This window comes from Leopardus geoffroyi, chromosome B3 (assembly GCF_018350155.1).
Source record: "Leopardus geoffroyi isolate Oge1 chromosome B3, O.geoffroyi_Oge1_pat1.0, whole genome shotgun sequence".
Classification (NCBI taxonomy): domain Eukaryota; kingdom Metazoa; phylum Chordata; class Mammalia; order Carnivora; family Felidae; genus Leopardus; species Leopardus geoffroyi.
Genome location: NC_059337.1, coordinates 81,610,733 through 81,633,973, shown reverse-complemented (window position 1 = coordinate 81,633,973; position 23,241 = coordinate 81,610,733). Strand labels below are relative to the sequence as shown.

The 23,241-nt window shown below is 36.6% G+C and overlaps 1 protein-coding gene across 8 annotated transcripts in view; it reads right to left on the bottom strand.

The window, feature by feature from the left end:
* The window catches only part of NUBPL (nucleotide binding protein like), a 222,916-nt gene that overhangs the window by 408 nt on the left and 199,267 nt on the right, over positions 1-23,241 (bottom strand). For all 8 annotated transcript variants that reach the window (XM_045450635.1, XM_045450636.1, XM_045450638.1 and 5 more), the window contains 2 exons: positions 9,477-9,597; positions 6,189-6,271 (listed from right to left, as the gene is read on the bottom strand). In XM_045450635.1, the coding sequence (XP_045306591.1) occupies positions 6,189-6,271; positions 9,477-9,597 (204 nt within the window). The remainder of the gene's footprint in view (positions 1-6,188; positions 6,272-9,476; positions 9,598-23,241) is intronic.

Genomic DNA, 23,241 nt, shown 5'->3' with positions numbered 1-23,241 from the left:
GTACACTGCAGGTGGGCAGGGAAGAGAGGGTTTTAGCATTTTTAGGGGGCAGCTACTTAGAAGGTGACTTTCTGAAAATAATATTTAATACCAGCAGTTACTGTTTTCAAACTCTAATTCCCATGTCATCAAACTAGCAACCCAGTCCAGTTGTAGAAAAATCGTATCTTCTTCTTGTGACAAATTGATATCGTGAGTTAGATGCTGCCCAAACTTCTTTGGCATAAGAACTGTTAGTCATTTCAAATAGGACTGTTTATTACCACCCTATGGAGCATTTTCTATTCTCTCTGAGAATGGCATCCAATACCAGCAATGAGCACCTTAGGCTCCTTCACCTGGTGAAATTTGGGTACCAGGCAAGAATTCCTGGGTTAGGTTGTTACACTCTTCATTTTTGGGATCCCCAGAGCAGCCAAATACTAAGAGCAACTCCTAAGCCACTGTGGGTCACTGTGTTAGTCACAAACTATCCCAATGCCTACATGGTCCCGTCAGAACAATGGTCATGACATCTGCATTTTAAAAGTTTTGAATAATTAGGGGTGCCTGGGTGGATCAGGTCATGATCTCGCCTAGAGTTTGAGCCCCACATCCAGCTCTGTGCTGACAGTTCAGAGTCTGGAGCCTGTTTCAGATTCTGTGTGTGTGTGTCTCTCTCTGCCCCTCCCCGGCTCGTGCTCTGTCTCTCTCAAAAGTAAACCTTACAAAAATGTTTTTAAGTTTTGAATAATTGCAACGCAAATGTTATTTATTTCTCCTATCTTATCTATAAAAAGTAACTGTAAGACACAATAGTAAGGTCTTCTAAAACCATTAATTTATATGTTTATATACTTAGATTTATGAATATGCCACCACTACTACAATACTATGGTTGATAATAGCTAAAATTTACTTGAGTACTTAATATTTACCAAGTAATGTTTCATTTAAACTGGCAGCTACTTTAAGGGATAAATTCTGTCACTAATCCCACTTTATAGATAAGGAAACCTAGACCCAGAAAGGTGAACAGTCTTTCTCGCCTGAAGCATTATAGCTAATACCAGATGAGCTGGTCTTTGAACCTAACCCGAGCGCTCTCTGACTCTGCATGGTAAAAGAACTGTTTGAGGTCTGTTTACCCTGACTTACAGAAGTGTTTTAAGTGTGACACATTTTCATTTTTGAAAACTATGCTTGAGCCCTAACAGCTGACTTATGCTTTATTTTATCAGAAAAGTATTAAAATCTCACTTAAGAGTCCATTTTTTTTAAAAAGAAAAGTTCTTGGGGCGCCTGAGTGGCTGAATCAGTTAAGCATGCAACTTCAAATAAGGTCATGGTCTTATAGTTCATGAGTTCAAGCCTTGCATTGGGCTGTACTATCAGCCCAGGGCCTGCTTTGGATTCTTTGTCTCCATCTCTCTCTGCCCCTTCCCTGCTCGCTCTTTCTCTCTCTCTCAAAAATAATACACATTAAATTAAAAAAAAAAAAAAAAAAGAGAGACACCTGGGTGGCTCAGTCACTTAGGCGTCTGACTTCAGCTCAGGTTATGATCTCACAGTTCCTGAGTTTGAGCCCCGCGTCAGGCTCTCTGCTATCAGCATGCACCATGTTTTGGATCCTCTGTCCCCCTCTCTCTCAGCCCCACCTCTCTCTCTATCAAAAATAAATGTTAAAAAAAAATAGTTCTCAAAATATGAATAAAGCCTTAAATTTTTTTATCGAGTACCTACTATACCAAGTACTTTGCATAAGTAATCACACTTATGTAAAATAAGCATCATCAACTCAACTTGGATAAAGAAACAGTCACAAAGTCACTAAGCTGGAAAGTGTCAAACCTGGGTCCACCTAACTCCAAAGCCTAGATCCTTCTACTACATTACATATTAAATATTTCTTTTTTTTAACGTTTATTCACTTTTTGAGAGACAGAGACAGAGTGTGAACAGGGCAGGGGCAGAGAGAGAGGGAGACACAGAATCAGAGGCAGGCTGTCAGCACAGAGCCCAACACGAGGCTCGAACCCATGAACTGTGAGATCATGACCTGAGCTGAAGTCGGATGCTCAACCGACTGAGCCACCCAGGCTCCCCTACTACATTACATATTAAACAGTAAATCCAAAGTACAAGTAATTTTAGTCATAATGCTTTATCTAAAAATGGTTTCACTCTCTGCTATAGTTAACAGAAACAAAAGTTTTGTTTAAAAATGGAAATGCCAGTGGGGCTCCTTGGTGGCTCAGTTGGTTAAGCGGGCCGGCGACTTCAGCTCAGGTCATGATCTCACAGTCTGTGAGTTTCAGCCCCGCATCGGGCTCTGTGCTGTCAGCTCAGAGCCTACTTTGGATCCTCGGTCCCCCTCTCTCTGTGCCCCTCCCCCACTTGTACTCAGCTCTCTTTCTCTCTCTCTCAAAAATAAATAAACATTTACAAAAATTAAAAAAAAAATAACAACAGCAGCTATCTCAAAGGGTTTGGGGAATATTAAGTAAGAATAAGGTATGTGAAGTGCTGGCACAAAAGAATGAAATAAATATTAGTGGCTGCAATTATTACTATTATGTCCTCAAGTAATTTACAATCTCATTGAAGAGCTCATGTGAACATGTACTTGTGGGTACTTTTCCTGACTGAGGAACAAGCAAACTAAATCCCTGCCTTTTGTTTAATCCATAACTAGCAAAAAGGCAATATACACATATCATATATTAAAAAATATGATTCTGATTTCTCAAACTATTAATATTCTCTTTTTTTATCACCTCAGTTATACATAAAATAACACTTCTATTCGAGATCTTTTATTGAGGCATCTACAAACACAGATAATATAGCTGGATGCTGTTTGTCTGCTCTATCATTAACAAGTTAAAGGAAATGGATGGCAAACAAAGTGCAAGAAGTTTTACAGGGAACTTTTTTCCTTTGTTTTTGTTTTTAAGGATTTGAAGTCCTAATTTATCATACATAATCCTATTAAAATTATAAGGTTATAGTAAATTAGAAATTATAAGATAATAGTTTCCACTTTGAAAGACTTTATCAGGAATACCTTACAGCACACCTTTCTGTATGTCAATATTAAGATTTTTACTTGATAAAAAGGATGAAAGCACAAAATATCAGTCCTTTATGCGTCCATTACTTGTTTCCTGGACGCAAGGAAAGGCAAAAAGTAAATAGAGTTGAATTAATCATTATAATCACACAAACAAGAGGCAATGCTATTGAACTTAAGAGTTCTGAATCCTAAGTGTCCACTTCCTCTCCCATCCTCTATGGCTTTCTCTGGCTATTTCATGCTTCTTATATTTGGAGAGTCAACTATTCTCCTTTCCTCAGTAGTGCTCATTTCAGAAGGTTTTGCCTAATGACTGAGGAGGTAGCAGCTTGTTGGTACTTTTTAGTTGGTACTCTAACTCCTGCCAGCTGTCTGATAGTGCCTTAAATTCAGTACAAATCATATTTTAAGTTGATCAGTATCACTTAGGTATTCACTTCCTGTGAAAGTTAGATGTTACTGGGAGAGTGAAGTAGCAAATAAGATAATGTATTTAATGCACATAAGTACTGTACTCTCTTAAAACAAATTAAAGAAATCATAGCTATTAGTATAGGACCCGAAAGGTATATGATAAAATGGAACTACTGAGTTGCAGGGAAAAGACTTGTCTGTTAATCATGTTTTATCACTTATTAGTTCTGAAACCTTGGGAAAACTATTTAAATTCCTTAAATCTCAGTTTCCTTATCTGCAAAATGGGGACTATTTATATATTGTATTAAGTTGTAAGCATAGAAATTATGTAACCAAAATGTCTGACAATGTTTGGTACACTGTAAGGCTACTATTAGGAGGATGATTCATAATAATGAGTGTAATAATTTCCATGGAAACAGAATAAATACAAGGCACTAATTTCTTTTTTTCCTTTTCATAGCCATGTCTAAATCCTAAAATTGCTCAGAAATCTTCAATATTTAAGGTTGACAACCTGGTACGTGAAATTCTCACTGCTTTTGCCAAGACCTCACCAAATCAAATCTAGCACAAACCACAAAGGCTTAGGCTGTTCTCATTCTCATAAATGTCAGGCAGTAACAGTAAAACAATAGGTCTAACGTTTATGACAATGTAAATGAGATTTAAAAAAAAAACAACTCCAGAAAACTACATAAACACTGCTGTTTAGAGTTTTAAATCATATTATCTTTTGATGGCTGCTATATGTTTTCTTTTGCATTACATTCCTTTAACTTGCTCGAAAGGTTCCTCGCTTTTGAGAAATCTCAAAGAAAACAGCAATAATGGATAGGTGGAGAAAATATTAAAAAGTTTAAACTTGTGGGGTGCCTGGGTGGCTCAGTCAGTCATGATCTGACTTCGGCTCAGGCCATGATCTCGCAGTTCGTGAGTTTGAGCCCCGTGTCGGGCTCTGTGCTGACAGCTTGGAGCCTGTAGCTTGCTTCAGATTCTGTGTCTCTGTCTCTCTCTGCTCCCCCTCCCACCCCCCCACCCCCCACTGCTTGTGCTCTCTCTCGCTCTCTCTGTCTCCCTGTCTCAAAAATAAACATTAAGAAAAAATTTTTTAAATCTAAATTTGTAATTGATATAATGTAGTAAGTAATTATTCTTAGTCATAAGAAATCACCTTAGAATGTCTTTAGTCTGTTCTTGGGAGGCATTTAAAAGTGTATAATTAAACTCAATTTTCATACAACTTTCATTCTGCGTAAAGTACACCTATGATAGTTGGGTTGGCAGACTTTAATTATGAGAGTAATAAAAGGTTATGGTTTTTGTTTATCTGAAAGATTTCTAAGAAAAGACTGAAAAAGAAATTTTACATTTACCACCTAAAAGGCAGGAAAAGAGAAAAACAATGATAAGTGCAATACACTACACTCTATTTCCTCAGAGATCTTATCCCCAGCAACTCAATCACTTATACCATAGATACTGACTCTTAAGAAATGGAAAGGACCTTGGGCCGCTGAGAGAAAGAACTCAAAATCAATGTACTTTACATATCCAACATTCCTGACTGTCGAATTATTTACAGTTCTTACTTCATTCATGATTCTAACCAAGCTCAGCTCTTTTATTTTCTAGTTCACATAAGATTGGAGAAAGCTAGGAATGAAAGGAGTAGTAGTTATAGATAGTCAAAAGAACAGTACTATAAAGCTATACCCAATAGTTAAGGGAAAAACAAAAAAAGAATAGCTATTAGAAGACTGACTGAGGCTTTTCAGCAAAGGAATACAAAAACTACATCAAAACTGATGCACCAGGTGATAGCTCAGCTTCTAGCTTACACAACAAGTGCTACGTAGGACAGAAGAGATACATATGATTGATTGTATTTCCATCTAACAAAGAGAATAAAATAAAACATTTTATTCTTAAAGTCATAAAGCTTCAGGAATCTTGAAAACCTATCAACTGTATCTCCAATGATGCTGGCTAATGAAACACAACTAGTTTTCCATCTCATCTCCCCAATCATATTTATTAAAAATAAAGGCAATGAAAATCCCATCTCTAATGCAGTATAACAATTTACCTATGTCCAACTTAGTATTTCCTTACATTATGTTCCCTTCTCAAAACAATGAGCTGAACTTATACAACTTAATACAAATACAATAATCTTGGGCAGTTAGATACTGCTAGGCAGCAGGATAAGAATTTTACAAATGCTCATTGTTAGTGTTCTTCATAAGAAAACTAGTAGGGTAATGGCTCTTTTTTTTTATTTAATTAAAAAACTTTTTTTAATGTTTTATTTATTTTTGAGAGAGAGAGAGAGAGAGAGAGAGGTAGAGAGAGGGAGGGGACAGAGAATGTCAAGCAGGCTCCCTACTGACAGGAGAGAGTCTGATGCAGGGCTCAAACTCAGGAACCATGAGATCATGACCTGAGCCACAGTCAGATGCTTAACCAACTGAGCCATGCAGGCACCCCAAGTGATGGCTTTGTAAGTGAACCTGTTCAGCTAATAATTCAGAGCCAGCAATGGTATGCTTACCATATAATATAGTTATTTAAAGATGCTTTGAATAAGTTAACTAATATTTAATATATGGACTGCAAATAGATAAACTTGATCTTCCCAACTTTCTTCCTAAATATCAAAAAGTATATATCCTGTAAAAAGATACTAAAATACATATTTAAGAACATCACTTACCTCATCACTTTCAGGCTGTGAAAACACAATCGGCTGGCCTGTATCTGAAGTTTCCCTTATATTAAGATGTAAGGGAATGTCCCCTAAAAGAGCCCACCAGACATCCATTAGCACTATAAAAGTTTATACAGGCATTTGGAATTTCACTATGTGAACTTCAGAAAAAAAACAAAATTTTCTTTCAAGTCAACTTGAATTATGACTATCCTCATATTGCTAAATCTCTAAAAAAGGAATTTCAAATGAAAATTAGGGGCAACATATTCCATTTGAGGGTAGTTCAGACATTGTATATGTGTATATGAAAGCTATATGGTAGCCAATCAAGGGATAAGGACTCTGATTTTTTCTTTGCTGTGGGTCTTCCAGCAAGAAATGGCTTAGAAGACATTTGTAAAATTATTTCTCCCTGTAATATCTGATATAGACACATCGTACTAAATAACAAGAGGAAAATGAAGAGGGAAAGATGGGGAGACAAAGCCCCAAAAAAGAATAAATTATCTTCCTGAGGTTGGCAGATGAGTGAGCTAAGAGAACTGCCTGAAAGTAAGCCAGATCTGTTATCTCCACGACCTGCCTCTTTATCATATCTAACCACTTTTCTTTATGTATTAATCTATATAGCATTATATATAACTTGTGAGCTTGATGAGATCTCAGCAAGTATATAAGACCTCTACTACAGACTTGTCAGAAAGATTGTGTGTCTCTCCTGAGGATATGTTACTATTAGGTGGTAGAATTTAGGGAGAAAATGCTCTGATCCATAGTCCAGTTGACTCTACCATACCTTCACAAATGAAGCCTTTCAAAAGGCTTAGACTTAAAATTCTGTAAATGGAGTCTTAAGTAGAAGAGTTGACTCATGATGGTACTGAACATTCTTAGAACAATTCCAAATCCATACAAAGGTTACTGAAACCTGTGTGTATGTGAGCATGTTTATGCAAAATAAGGCATTCAGCACCATGCCAGGCTACTTAAATAAAGCAGAAGTATATGTTACAAAATTACAAACCTATTATAATTTATATTATGAAGTGCATAGAGGAACGGGTAATTCATGCTCCTCTTGTCAGCAAATTTGGGGATTTTAATCAACTCTTTAAACCTTTCTTAAATGTTCAATAGCCAAATGACAAAATACATGAATATTTCAGTAGTCATTTAAATTTGATGTCTATTCTATAGATCAACTTAAGCCTGTAAGAAACTGTCACAGGGGGTAGGGGAAAATATGTTATATAAAATTCTTAGAAACCCATAAAGTTTTTTCTCTTGATTTATGCCATTATATAGTAAGGAAACCTGAATGTTTTCATTTCTACTGCAATAATGGAAGAAAAAAGGCACAACCTTCTCCTTTATATAGGCACCTATCAATATAGTTTCTGACTTTCAGGGACTCATAATCCTATCTATAAGCACAGAAGAGTTGATCAAGAAAGAGGAAAACCCTTTTAGAAAATAGGTGGCACACCATAGTGAAAGTGGTAATGGGCTAACAGTTGCATAACAAAGGAGGAGAAAAAGAAGTAATGGTATGGAGAGTGGGTAAAATGCAGTCTGGCCTTGAAACGCACCTTTAAGGGGCCAGGTCTGAAAGAAGCAAGGGCATATTTCAGAGACATAACTGTTACAGAGAAAGTTCTGAGAGCCATTTTCCCAAATAATTATTTAGTGCAGCCCAATGGATGAAAATAAATTAAGAGGCAGCCCGGGAGTCAGTAAAGGACATATTAGGGCCCCCGGGAAGTTCAACCAGCCAGGAGGCCATAGCTGGGACAGCTCTTTCCCTGACTTCAGTTCCTTTTTCCTGACTACAACCTCTTTGTTATTGAAGCCCCTGCTCCAGATCATGGAAGTTTCATTGGGCCCCATGACTGCATTAAAAGGAAGAGATGTGCCCTGAGTTGGGATTCCAAATTAGTTTTCCCATAACACTGTTAGATACAGCCATCTATAAACACTATCCATTTTTCGTGATCAGTAATCAGTATTTCTGACACATTCTCAGGGTAACTACACATTTGTGAGCTCTTGGTTAAAATGTAACTTAGTGTGATTGCTTCTCTAAGAGATATATTTCAAATTCTAAATAAATGATTTACAATATCGTATATCATACCACCCATTTATAAATCAGGGAATTATAATGTTGTCAGCATAATTCAATAGCGCCATTATAATTACACATTTACTTTATTACATAAGTGTATGTCAATCTGTTGTTATTATGCAGATTTGGGAAATTGAACTTTCTAGGTTAGTTAAATAAAAAACAGTTGCAGAGTATAATTAGTGGCTATAATTAAAGCAACGTATCAAAATATAACATTAGTATTCACCTGGTACTGTGGTGGCTGCTACAGTACAAATGCATAATAACAATAACACATTTAACATCAACTTTTAGAAGTTTAATTATAATAAACAATGTTGTGAAATTCCTTGATCTCTAAGGGATCTTAATTGTTAACTTCCTAAAACTAATAATTCACTCTATTCCTCCCTTATTCAGCATCTAACATCTGCCTTTGCCCAGAACAGAAACTCATTCATAACGAAAATTATCAACACATGTTTCATAAAATGTCCATTAAGTTGCTTGTACATTTTCCAAAAATCATGTTTTATCTAAAATCTGTGTTTTGCTCACTTAACACATGAGTTCACTTCTCATAACACTAATTAATCCTTCAATTCAGTAACGTGAATGGTATGTACAATGTAAATTTCAGGTACTATATTTCACAGACATGGCAAACACATTATAAAAAGATTACAGAAAACAGAAAATATTATCTTTCTAGAGCAAAAGGACTGATAAATTCAGAACTTATCAGAAAGGCATTTTTCATATGCATCAAGAACTGACACTTTCAAAGGTTGCTACAACACACTGACCAGGTATTTTCATATGCCTATCTGTTTATACTGAGAGATATGTTCTCATCTTAGCAAAAAAGTGATGACCATTATTTAAAATAAGGACTTCAAATTACAAAACTCAGACCACAAAACTCTTCTCAAACTCAATTATAGGCAGTTCTTGCTTATGGTAAAAGTGATAATTGGCAGAACAAACCTCCTCTTCAAAAAGCCTCCCACTAATGAAATATATAAAGCCAAAGAAAGGTTAACAAACACATACAACTCCTTATACTTAATTTAAAACACAAAACTGAAGACAATTCATCATTTTCTGAGACACTCTTCATCATCATCTTATCCACACCTCCCCTTCTGCCATTTCCTCTGCAAAAGAATATCCTATGGTCTTACCTAGAACATCAAGATCAAGGGTCCTTGCTAGTCTTCTGGCACCATCAGCACCAAAAATATGAGTTTTATGTTTACATTTTGGACACTGGAAAACACTCATATTTTGGACAAGGCCCAGAACCTAGAATAACAAAAACCACTGAAATCAAAACAAAGTTAAACCAAATCTCAATCCATTATTTCAACAAGTTTTTACTGAGTGCCCACTGGGTTCTAGTGATACAATGATGAATAAGTTATTGTTTCTGCTCTAAAGGGAACTCACACGCTAGTGGGAGAGCAAGACACATGTAATTAACTTTAATAATGTGATAAATGTTAAAGAGATAAAAATAACAGGGATCAAAAAATTCTGTCTGGGAAGAATAAGAGGTATCTCTGAGCTGCCCACATTGCTCGGAATTGTTTCTTCAGGTTAAGGATGAGAATAAGGGTTGAGGCCTACAGCAGGAATTCTAGGTGGAAAGAAGAACACAAGCCAAGTCAGGAGAACGTAGCCACACATGGCCTATTTGGGCTACAAGCTAATGGGGGGCAAAGGCAGAAGCTGGCTTGGTAAAGGGAGGTGAAGGTCAGATGGTTAACATGCTAGATGCCATTCACGTGTTTCAGACTTTCTTCTTGAGACAACAGAAAACCACAAAAGGTTTTTCAAGTTGGAAAGATGGCCCAACAAAGGGTTTTTCAAGTTGAAAGATGATCGAGGTAATGTTACAAAATCAGACCCATTTTTTAGAAATTTAGCCCTGATAGCAATACAGAAAAACTAAGCAGAAACACAGGAAAATAAATAATTAAGAGGTTATTGTGAACAAAGTGTCATAGTGAATAACACCTAACAAGTACTGAGTGCTTATTATATACCAGGCACTGGGGGTAAATGGTTTAGATGAACTATCTTATTTACTCATCTCAAAAACTTTATGAGATGGGTATTTTATCATCCTCATTCCATAACTGAAAAAAGGACACTTCTAGCAAAAAACTCTTGGCTCTTATCAGAATGTTATTATTTGAAATAAAAATTTAAAGTCTTACAGAAAGTGTCCATCTCTTTCTGAATTTCCTAACTTCTGGCATAAAAGAGATACTTTATAAACATTTGTTAAATAGACAGGTTCTGCAAATATAATCCTTATTCATATTTCTTTTAATCCCATTCTTTTTAAAAAATATTTGTTTATTTATTTATTGAGAGAGAGACAGAGATGGGGAGAGACAGAGAAATCCCAAGCAGGCTCCACATTTAGTATTTATTTATTTATTTATTTATTTATTTATTTATTTATTTAGGGGGAGAGAGGGAAGGGGGAGAGGGAGGGAGAGAAAGAGATAAATCCCAAGCAGGCTCCACACTTAGCATGGAGCCCGATGCAGAGCTTGATCCCCTGACCACAAGATCATGACCTGAGCCAAAATCAAGAGTTGAATGCTTAAGTGACTGAGCCACCCATGTGCCCCAATCCCATTTTCTCATTAATGGAAATTAAAGCAGTGCTTTGCTTCTAAAATAAAAATAAGGAAACACAATTATCAGAGGCTTAGAGATAACATGTGTATATCATCCTATCAATTCCACCAAAAAGATCATCATTACAGGAGGTATCTCTATTAGAACATGTGCATTTTAAATGAAGGATAGCAGTGATAGTCTACAATGAAACATATAGATAAGGTGATCAAATTTATTCTTCTCTCTGAAAAGAGAAACAGAAAAGACTAAAGTTTTTCAGAACACATGCAAATGAAGACAAATTGTGAGGGACATACATTTGTAGCTAAGCATTTTCTAAGCATCGAATAGATGCCATTTTGCTGATGCAAAGTATTATAAAAAATAAATCACACTGTACTTCGGTAATTCAACACCATCTCCAAAAAGCCAGAAGAAAACACCGCTAATATCACACACCTTATTTCTTTATTCACTATGTCTATATAACATACCCATTGCTTGGGCAGTTTTACTGCCATTTATATTAAATGTGATATAGTCCCCTCACTGTAGAGCTTTCAACTTGAACATAAATATATCACTCAAGAAATGGGAGGGCGGTGCCTGGGTGGCTCAGTTGGTTAAGCATCTGACTCTTGATTTCGGCTCACGTCATGACCTCAGAGTTTGTGACTTGGAGTCCCACAGTGGGCTCCATGCTGACTCTGTAGAGCTGGGTCAGGATTCTCTGTCGCCCTCTATGCCCCTTCTCTGCTGTCTCTCAATCTCTCTCTCTCAAAATAAATACATAAACGTAAAAAAAAAAAGAAAGAAAGAAAGAAAAGAAAAGAAATGGGAAAGGAAAAACAAATAATGTGAACACCTAGGTGAGGGTATACTCTAATTCAGAAAGAATGGGAAAAGCATCCCTACTCCACAATCTCTTAGACTCCCCAAAACAGAAAGGGATGGAGCAAGTATTTTCAATGTATATGATTAACGTATAAGTATCTTGTTACTGTTCTCTATTCCTCAGACATGTTCTCTATAAAGACCACAAAATGTCACAAACATAAAACTATAAGCAAACTCAATATTTAATGGGCTCCTATTATATGCCAGTTACCGGGCTAAGCGAAAGGGGTAGCATTCAGTGGTGAGCAAAACAGACTTGATCCTCACGCTCCTGGATAGAGAAACAGACTAAACAAATATTGCAAAAATCCACTTAAAAACTGGAAGAGCTTCTCTGGAAGCAAGTACAGTGTATTATGAGAGTGTAGAACACAGAGGACAACATACCCTGGGAGTCACAGAGGAGTTTCTTGAGGAAATATGTGACGCAGAAGTTAAAGAATAAAAAGGAGGAAAAACTCTCAAGATACAAGTAGGGAGAAGTTTCCTTCAAGGAATTGAAAAGCCAGCATGGTTGAGGAATGGTGTGAGTAGTGTGAGATTTTTCTAGCAGGACACAAAGCACTAAACATAAATAAAAAGTCATTTTGTTAAAGTGGTCATTAAAATTAATACCTAAATTGGAAGACACAAGAGAGAGTGAAAAGGCAAAGTATAAAGCAGGAGGTGATATTTATAATATACATCCATGACACAGGGCTTTTATCTGGAATATATAAAGAACTCTACAAATCAATAAGAAAAAGTCAGAAATTAAAAAATGGGCAAGACTTAACCAGCACTCCATAAAAGAGGATATGCAAAGACCAACAAATGTGAGAAAAAAGGGTTCAACTTCACTAATCATCAGAGAAATGCAAATTAGGACCACAATGAGATATCATGCATATACGCTTTAAGACCTGATTAGAATAGATGAATGTCTATATGACTGTAACAACCACCAACACCAAATCTCCATGAGGACGGAGAGCAAGTAAAACTCATAGTTTCACCTGAGTGTAAACGGGTACGACCATTTTGGAAAACTGGCAGTTAATCCAAATAATTGATATATGTTTAGTTTCCACTATGGCATAGTAATTCTGCTCTCAGTTATAGATTAACAGGAATGTGAACTTAACATTCAACAAAACACATGTACAAAAGTATTCACAAATAACACTAATTATTCCCAGATAGAAAATGACCAAATGGCCATCAACAGTAAAATGGACAAATAAATTGTGGCACAGTCACACAATGGAATGCGACATGGTAATGAAGTTTAAGCAAAATAAGCAACATGAAAGTATATACTTATTATTCCATTTACATAAAGTTTGCAAACAGGCAAAACTAATTTATGGTGTTATAATTTGGGTTCCACTTTGGGGAAACTATTATAAATAATGCTTCCATGAATGTTTTTATACATGTCTCCCCCCCCCCTTTTTTTTTTTTGCTAAGTATTTAGGTTACGCATGTTTAACTTCAGCAAAAAATGCCAGGTTTTCCAATAAAGTTCTACCAATTTACATTCCTCCCAGTAATGTATGAGAATTCCAGGTGTGACACAGCTTCACCAACATATGGTATCATCAGTCTTCTTTATTTTAGCAAGTATGGTGAGTCCATTGTGCTGGACTGTTCAAACTGTCAATGTGTTTATAATAGGAACTATATTTCCTAGAATCTTCCTTCATATATATGGCTCCTGGTTAAAGTTCCCTGAAAGTGGAATGAAAACCCCGAGGTGGCAGTGAAGCCTTAGGCATCACACTCTACTTTCCTTTGGTTAGAGCTGGTGAAAGCTTTCTTTCACCAGCAGGAGTGTACGTGTATTCCAGTTTGCTCTCTTTCTTCCTGATGCTGTGCCCAGCTCTCCTTTGCACTGTGGCTTTAATTTGTGTTGCCATAATTATTAATGAAGTTGAGCATATTTTTTAAGAATTTTCTAATGTTTATTTATTTTTGAGAGAGAGAGAGAGAGAGACAGAGTGTGAACAGGGGAAGGCAGAGAAAGAGGGAGACACAGAATCCAAAGCAGGCTCCAGGCTCGGAGCTGTCAGCGCAGAGCCTGACACAGGGCACGAACTGCGAGATCATGAACCAAGCCAAAGTCGAACGCTTAACCGACTGAGCCATCTAGGCGCCCCGACCACATTTTTACATGTTTATTGGTCATTGTATATTCTCCTCTGAGAAATGTCTGTTCAGGATTCTTGTCTTTTTTTTTTCTATTGATCATGTGTTGTTGTTGTTGTTTTTCATTGAATTGTAAGTATTCCTAGTATTTTAAAATATAATTCCTTTGTATTTTTTTTAATTTTTTTTCAACGTTTATTTATTTTTTTGGGAACAGAGAGAGACAGAGCATGAACGGGGGAGGGGCAGAGAGAGAGGGAGACACAGAATCGGAAACAGGCTCCAGGCTCTGAGCCATCAGCCCAGAGCCTGACGCGGGGCTCGAACTCACGGACCGCGAGATCGTGACCTGGCTGAAGTCGGACGCTCAACCGACTGCGCCACCCAGGCGCCCCTTTAAACATTTATTATTGAGAGACAGAAAGAGACAGAGTGTGAGCATGGGAGGGACCGAGAGACAGGGAGATACAGAATCTGAAGCAGGCTCCAGGCTCTGAGCTGTCAGCACGGAGCCTGTCACGGGGCTTGAACTCACAAACCGAGAGATCATGACCTGAACCGAAGTCAGACGCTCAACGGACTGAGCCACCCAGGCGCCCCGAAAATATAATTCCTTTGTTGATTGATTCTCAACTTTGATACTGATTTCATGCTGAAATGATAATATTTTTAATATACTGAGTTAAGTATGTTATTAAAATTAAGGTCACCTGTTTTGTTTTGTTTTGTTTTCCTACATTTTAAAATATGGCTACTAAAGGGGCATCTGGGTGGCTTAGGTGGTAAAGCATCCAACTTTGGCTCAGGTCAAAAATCTCATGGTTCGTGGGTTTGAGCCCTGTGTTGGGATCTATGCTGGCAGCTTGGAGCCTGCTTCAGATTCTCTGTCTCCCTTTCTCTTTCTGCCTCTCCTCTGCTCCTGCTTTCTCTCACTCTCAAAAATAAATAAACATTAAAAATATATATACGGCAACTAACCATTTTTAAATCACATTTGTGGCTTGCATTACATTTCTGCTGGAAAGTACTGTTGTAGACAATTGAAGCATGACTACAGAATTTATTTTGGTAGTTCTCCTATTTAATGTTGCTTTAAGGTCCTAAAGATGCACAAAAACATTTATGAGGGCCAGTGATTTATGAATATTTTTAAAAATTGGAGAAACATGAAACAGTTGCCTCCAAGACTATATAAGAAAGATAAACTGTAAAGTTTCTTTGCTTTTAGTTGAAATTATATCAACTGATTGTGATAACACACACATACATTTATTTGCTTAATTAGAAAGAAAACATATTAAGATATGCAAAGTATGTGACAGACAACTTTTTCAAACCATGGGGTTAGTTGGAAGAAAACTTAAAAGAAAGCCTGGAGTGTTAAAAAGATTAGAAAACACTATGCTAGGTTTTAAAAAAGCAGTCCTCCGTAATCAAAGAGTTTTGAACAGGGGCAGCTAATATAATAAGAAAGGACATTAGAACATCCAAATTACAATTTTGTTCATAGAAATTTTTCTTAAAAAGGAAAGATTTCATGTCCATGTGACAACTCTGTACTGCCTGCTCCCCCCCAAAAATGCCTTATATTGTGTGAATATTTCATGTATTGTTAGGCTGTTTGTTTATTATAGAGCTATTTTGTATAGCAGAAACATTAGAAAACAGATGCTTTGCCATAGCTTAATTTACATAATACCATTAAAATGCAGCTGCAAGCATGCTCAATCATTTTTTAATGTCTCATCAAAACATAACATGACTTTTTGTGTCAACTATACTCAAATAAAAAAATTTTAAAGAGAAAAAATGTATAAGATCCCGATCTCTTTTTACCTCAGCTAGTTTTACTGAAAGAAAGTAAATGCCACATGTCTGCTTAACATCAGCCACCACAAACCTTTTACACATTATTTTTACGTTATTCCAATCCATCATTGGCTCAGAAGGGTACTTCTTTTATCAACTTAAAAAAAATTGACTCTCTTGAAATATCAACATTGCTTTGAAATATTGGATTTTTGTGTCCAACTGAATTGAATTAAGCAAGCTCAAAAGGCCTCAATTTTAATTTCTTCTTGGCATTTTAAATTCAGATTCAGGTAAGTAACAAGCAAGATTTTCAGGCTACTATGTAATCCAATTTCTCAAGGTTACAATCAGGTTAAATTCTTGCTGGTTGGAATTTGTTACAAGGATTACAAAATATGATTTAAGAAAAAAAATGAGGAAGAGAAACTGTTAAATAGAAAATAAATAAAAATAACTGAAATAGATTAGATTCAGTTCTCCATCAGCCTTGAACCAGGTTTTAGTATATTCCTTGAAACAAGTGTACAAATATTATAATTTTTAAAAATGACATGGATGTTTTTGTTTTCTTTTTCAGAAGTAGTCTGGCATGGAAAGAACAATGAATGGGGAAATTCATGTTCTTCTCAGGACCAACTAAATAGCTGTGTGCCCATGAGGTGCAAACTCAACTTCTCTACATCTTGAATTCCAAAATGAGGGTTTATATTAAATGATGATCTCTATAATAATGATCCCTAAAATCTACTACTAAAACAATAACATTCAGAGCCTCCCTTTATAGTACCATGTACTAAGGTCTATGCTAAGTACTATATATATAATCTAATTTAACTGCCATTATAACCTATGAGATGGGTCACAAAACATTGAAGCTAAATTACTTGCTCAAGGTCAAACAGTTAGAAAATAACACAGCCAATATTCAAACCAGCTGGGTCACTGCTTTGTATATGGAAGTCAATAAACAAGATGACAAGTAAATGGACTCGAGGACTTTGTTCATGGAACTAGGCGGTCTGAAACAATACTGAGCCAATATAGTCTGGGATAGTAATGAAGAGCACAGTTATAATGGAAGGCCTAATTTGAACCATTTTCACACTCACTGCTGCAATCCAACCTTAGATTTCATTTTCTTCTCCTGGTCATGGAATTCCCTTTCCCAAAAAACACCCTCATTATACCTCTCTTGACTCCTCCCCATTATTCAATCCACCCATTTCCTGCCCTTACTTGCCCACCTAGACAGTCAGAAACCCAATGGCAAGCAAATTTAATGGAGACCTCTCTTGCTCCCTGAAATTTCTAAGCTTGTAGTATTCTCCCATGTCCATATTACTACAGTTTGGATTACTCAATTTTGGATAATCCACAGAAAAAGCAGTTAAAAATGTGGGCTCTGGAAAGCATACTGTTTGGGATAGGAGCCCAGATGCCCACTAAACTGACAGGTAACCTTATGTGAGTTATTTAATCTTCTTACCACAGTTTCCACATCTGCAAAATGAGAGAAAAAAAAATGTTATCTGTATCACAGGGTTGTGAGAGTTATTACTACTTTAATTCATGTAAATCACATAGAAGAGCATTCTCAATAAAAACATTCATGGACTTGTGAGAGATCCCAAGGGAAGACACAAATGAGCATACAACTTTGGTCTCTGAGATGTAATAATGGTCAAGATGCAGACTACTACCCAGTTGTATAAAGGTTACCAAAAAAGAAGAGTCACTCTTCTATAAGTGGAAAAATTAACCAATTGTGAAGAAGGAAGCCACATGTGATACATCATGTGCAAACTAGTTAGTGTGTTCCTAGAAAGAATTCAAACAGCACTTTGTAAAGCCTCTACAGCCAATAATGAAAGATTCTTCAAATACATCAAAGGTATGAAACTTCCCAGAGAACCAAATGAGACTATTTGATAATCACAGAGGAAAACATATTCAAGGAAGAAAGGAGAGAATAAATGTGTCACTTGCCTCTATTTTCACATAAGACTGCCTATTTCTAAATTGTTTTTTTATGGCAGGTCAGCTCGAGGTATTAAATATAATTGGACTTTTGGGGTCTAAGAGACAAACAAGATAGATGCTAAAAAAAGCTCTAAGATGTGTTTCATGAATACATGAGTTTTGAAGACATTCACAGGTGAAGGTGTGGAACCCCAGGTCCAAACAATTAACCTACTACCATAACTGGCCACTCTGCCAGAAAAATAATAAACCACAACTTTGATCCTCATTGTTGAGAACACTGTGTAGGGTCTGTGGTAATGAAAATGGAAAACAGTGGAAAATGGAAAGAAAACATTGATGGGAATCACCTAACTGAGGTTCTAAGATCACCTCATTTTTCTTAGAAGAAAATATAATCATTAACCCTTTCAAATAAATATTTAAAAGTTCCACACCACACTAGTATTTTTGGTTTCTTTGAATTTCTTGTTTTTAATCAGCAAGAAAAGTAAACCACAGGAAAAGCAAAATTCCTATCTCCCCTTTTTAAAATAAATAAATATTCTCAAGGCTGAAACAGTTATAGAATTTTCAGGACTACTTACAAGGGAAAAAAAGGTAAGTTCAGTGACCAGCATTAGGCTATAATCTGTATTTTATTTCCAGGTCATCTGTAGCAGAGACAGGTAGCTTTGACCAAAGTCCATGGCCTCATCTTCATTGGCACATAACTAATCTAATTTTCTTGGGCTCCTTGAGAAATGTGACATATGATCACATGACTTTTAGTGAAGTGTGAGTAGAAATGTATGTATGTCTGGTCCATAAAAATCTCCATGTACACACCTCTGTTCCATTCCCCCCCCCCCCCCCGCCCTAGCTGGCTCAAAAGAGGATGGCCCCAAAGGTGGGTTTAGAACTCACATGTGAAAATGGCAGAGGCTACAGCAGCTTAAATGAGTTCCTGGAAGAAGACCACCCTGCTCACCTGTTCCTCTATGAGTACTGTTACATGAGCAAGAAATAAACTTCTATTGTATTTCCATCATTATATATTTTGAGGTTTATCTGTGACAGCAATTAACATGTATTAAATAATGCAAATTTAAATTAACACAGAATTTTAGACTCCATATAACTTTAGCAACTAATCTATATGAAAAGAATGGTTTAGGCTCAACTAAAGTACTCAAGGAATAAGAAAATCTCAAAGACACTACGCATCTAAGGTGTAAAAAGTTTCTTGTTAACATTCTTATTAGAAAATAAAGGACTAGTCAAAACACGTAGGCCAAATACATAAATATCTATGAAATGTATCTGTTTCATGATAACATTCTGAAAGTAATTATAATAAGCAACATTAATCGACATTTTATATTTACATTATTGGTTGTTTCAGCTTGTGCCAAACACTGTACTAAGCTTTTTACACGCATTATCTCATTTATTTCTCTTCTCAATCCTCTGAGGGAAATGGTACTATAATTCTCATATTCTGAATTAAGTAACTTGCGGAGGTCATACAGCAACAAAGTGACAGACCTAGGATTTGAACTCTAGCATTCAGATTCCTGAGCTTACTCTCTTTACCACTATGCAAAAATGCCACTGTAAGTAGCACCCTATTGCCTAAAAAAATTATAATAAAATTTCTAAAGGAATTTAATTTGTAACCATAAAAGAAGCTATATACTTATTAAAGAATATAGCTCTCTCAGGGCTAAAAAATATCAATCTATGTATAAGAGGCTACAAATATACAGATTAATAAATCTGTTTCTGTGAGAAGGGATAGTCACATACATCATGTGATGTGAACAGTACTAAAAAGGCCAACACCAAATCATTTGCTCCACCAGTCTCTTCCTTGCCAAATAGTTTTAAATCACAACCCTCATAGAGAATAAGGGCAGGGATTTGTGACTGAGAATCTAATGTCTTATATCTACCTCACTGTCATCTTGAGCAAAAAACTAGCTCCTGGTAGATTTATTACTATGGCAGCCTAACTCTCAAAATCCCTTAGATTTCTGCCATTTTTTTTTTTCTAACCACCCTACCTCATGTAATCAATTGTCAAGCCTGGCAATTCTTCCTTCAAAACGTCCACCACATTTATTCCCCTTTCCATTTTCAATGCTGTTATACTACATCAGACCCTTACTTCCTATCACCTACAGTGGTGTTCTTCCAAATTATTAAAACTATCTTACCATAAGAGAAATATTTTAAGTGTTAATCAATACAAATGTACACTTCTATGTATTGACAACTGAGACCAAATCTTTATGAAATAATACTTTCTCTTTTTAAGAGCAATTAACCCAGATATTGAAACCTTTGGTTTCATCCCTCACAGTATTGGTTTCATGACTCATTGGTGGGTTACATCCTGCAGTTTGAGTAACTCTGACCATTGCAAATGCTTTCTTCATGCCTCCACACTCTCCTGGCTCCTGTCCTTTCTATTCATTTCCACCAAATTAAGTATTTTTAAAGTTCCATTCAAATCAATTAATTATTTCCTTTCCCACATTCTTTATGGACTCCTCTAAAAATCTCAAGAACAACGTCTAAATCCTTAGCTCAGCTGTTAAAGCTCTACCAAACCTGGGCCTAGTATAACCACTGCCAAACATTACCTCAACTATAGAGAAACTGAACAACCCTGAACACAACTTGTGATTTCCTGATTCTTTTCAGACTCACTTCTGTCCCTCCAGTCCCCTGTGATAGCTATGAAAATCCTATTCCATTCATTTAATCTGTATATATTTAGTAAGCAACAATATGTTCTTGGCACAGAGGGAGGTAAGGAGTCCCTTCACTCAGAGCTTATAGTCTGGCACTACAAATGTGAAAGTACTGACAAATATGAAAACAGTTAAAAAGGAGAAATAGAGTGTTACTAGATCATGCACTAGAAAGAATTCACCTAGTTAGCAGGGACAGGGCAGTCTCCCAGAAAAAGAACCATTTAATCTAAGTACCAAAGGATAAAAAGGAGCTACTAAGTTAAAAAAAAAAAAAAAAATGAGGGTAAGTTAAAAAAAAAATGGTTCTCATGTGGAGAAACAGCATGCTCAAGGCCCATGAAGAAAGAAACTTTGTGGCAATCTAAAATACATGGACAATGACCAGTTTCACTGTAGCAGAGAGAATGCAAGGCAGAGTGACCTGTGAGCTGGGGAATAAAGACAACAGCAGATTGTGGCTGGCATTATATCCAAGGTCAAATGTCCATATGAGTATTTACCTTAGGCCTATCATACACTTCGTAATTGAGTATTTAAGAATATTTAAGGCATGTTTTCTTGCCCTCCAGGAACTCACATTCTTCTGTGGAGACTGACAGGTAAACTGTAGTGGGATAAGAGTCAAACTAGGTATATGATACAGTAGTTCAGAGAAAGATTAACCTTTTCTGGGAATTTGGGAAAAGCTTTCCAAGTAAAGTAAATTTCCTGAGCAAGAATTTGAAACATGCATATGAGTTCCCAAGCTAACAATGGCTTATCAGGCAAGGGACTAGGATATGCAAAATAACAGGGGCATAGAAAAAATCATGACTTTTCCATGAAAGCCCTACTTAATAGCCCAGAGAAGAAAGTGTTCTCATGCTCCTCAGAATTCAGGGCACCTTCACCATAATGGAGCTAGTCCACAGGACCATAAGGAACTTAACAGAAAAGGCTTCATCCCTTTTTTTTTTTTTTTTTTTTAATCACCAAGGGAACTTATCACAGTACCTTGCTTATGGAAGGCATTCAATATGAGTAAATACATATTTGTAGAATAAGCTATCTACTGAATTAAAATTAAGGGTTCATTACCTATAGAAAGAGTAAGAGAAGAAACATACTTTAATATAATTTTCAGGAGCTGGTAAAGAGACTGCCCAAGAAGGAAGGGCTGGAGAGTGAAATCCCTGTAACTCTAAAAGTTCAAATGGTAAGGGAAGGACTCTAAACTGAGGTGCCTGGACTTCCCTTGTACAAGAAGCAACAAAAATGTGTTAGAATGTCACAAGCAAAAAGTACTGTTAAAAATGTGTAAAGTTAAAAATTTTTTTTTAATTTATTTGTTTTGTGTGTGTATGCATGTGTGTTGTGAGAGAGGGAGAGAGAGGGGTGGGGAGTGCTCATGCCCAGGGGAAAGGCAGAGAGAGAGGGAGAGAGGGAGAGAGAGAATCCCAAGCAGGCTCCACGCTGTTAGTGCAGAGCTGAACCCATGAGATCATGACCTGAGTCGAAATTAAGAGTCAGATAGATGCTTAACCAACTGAGCCACAGAGATGCCCCCTGAAAAAAATTTATTGTTTAAAAAAAAAAACAGTCTACCTACAAACACTGAAATAATCAAGGATTTGGCAGAGTTGATATGATTTCAGGCAGAGAACGGAGAATTTAATAGTTCATTTCTTCTTCTCCTTCCCTTATCCAAGCCTTGAGTTTTAAGAAAGCATTTAAATTAACTTCAAAATGTTCTTGTAGACATTACTAAACTCTGTCCATACCAATGAATTCCAATGACATCATTGTTTCCATGGTAACTAATGCACTTCAAAAAGGGAAAAAAAAAACAGAAAGCAAGACTAAAGACCAGGCAACAATGAAATAAAGTGGTATAAACAAAGCATAACATTTCTTCTTTGCATTTATGGAACACGTTCTAATTTCAGATGCTTTATGATTACTTAGACTCCAAGGCTCTTAAATGCCAGAAGTATCTCAGAGGTCATCAAATCTATATCCCACACATAACCAGGATCCCCTTTACAATGTAGCTGCACCATGGTTGTCCCAGTGTTTACAGAGCTCATTGCTGCAAAGTTCTCACTCATTCACTTGCAAAGATTACTGAGCACCTTGTTCTGAGATGATTAACATATTTTACCTCCTTTAAAAATTTTTCTTGTTTAGGGGTGCCTGGGTGGCTCAATCAGTTAAGCATCTGACTCCTGATTTTGGCTCAGGTCATTATCTCACAGTTCATGAGTTTCAGTCCCACATTGGGCTCCACACCGCCAATGCAGAACCTGCTTGGGATTCTCTCCCTCCCACTCTCTCTGCCCCCACCCTGCTCGCTCTCTCTCTCTCTCTCTCTCTCTCCAAAAATAAATAAATTAACATTAAAATTTTTTCCCTCTTGTTTAGAGGGCAAATAATTGAAACATAGGGGTGAAAAAAAGAGGGCTCTTATAAAGATACAGGATGATGTCAAAAAAGCTAACTTGGGATTATGCAGTTCCGATGACTTTTACATCTATTCCACTTCAGCCCCACACACCCATGACCAACCACATCTGGGACCTTGTCATTACCCAGAAGTGTTCCAACTCTGCACACATGAACTGCAACATTTACTTTCCGATCACAAACAGCTCTTTCACTCCCTACCTAATCCTGCACTAGTCCTATGAGCTTTTTGCAGCCCAAGATCCTGCATGTGAAATATTTCCTCACTGTATTTCCTTGCTTCTATTCTTCAGTGGCACCCACCTAGCGATAG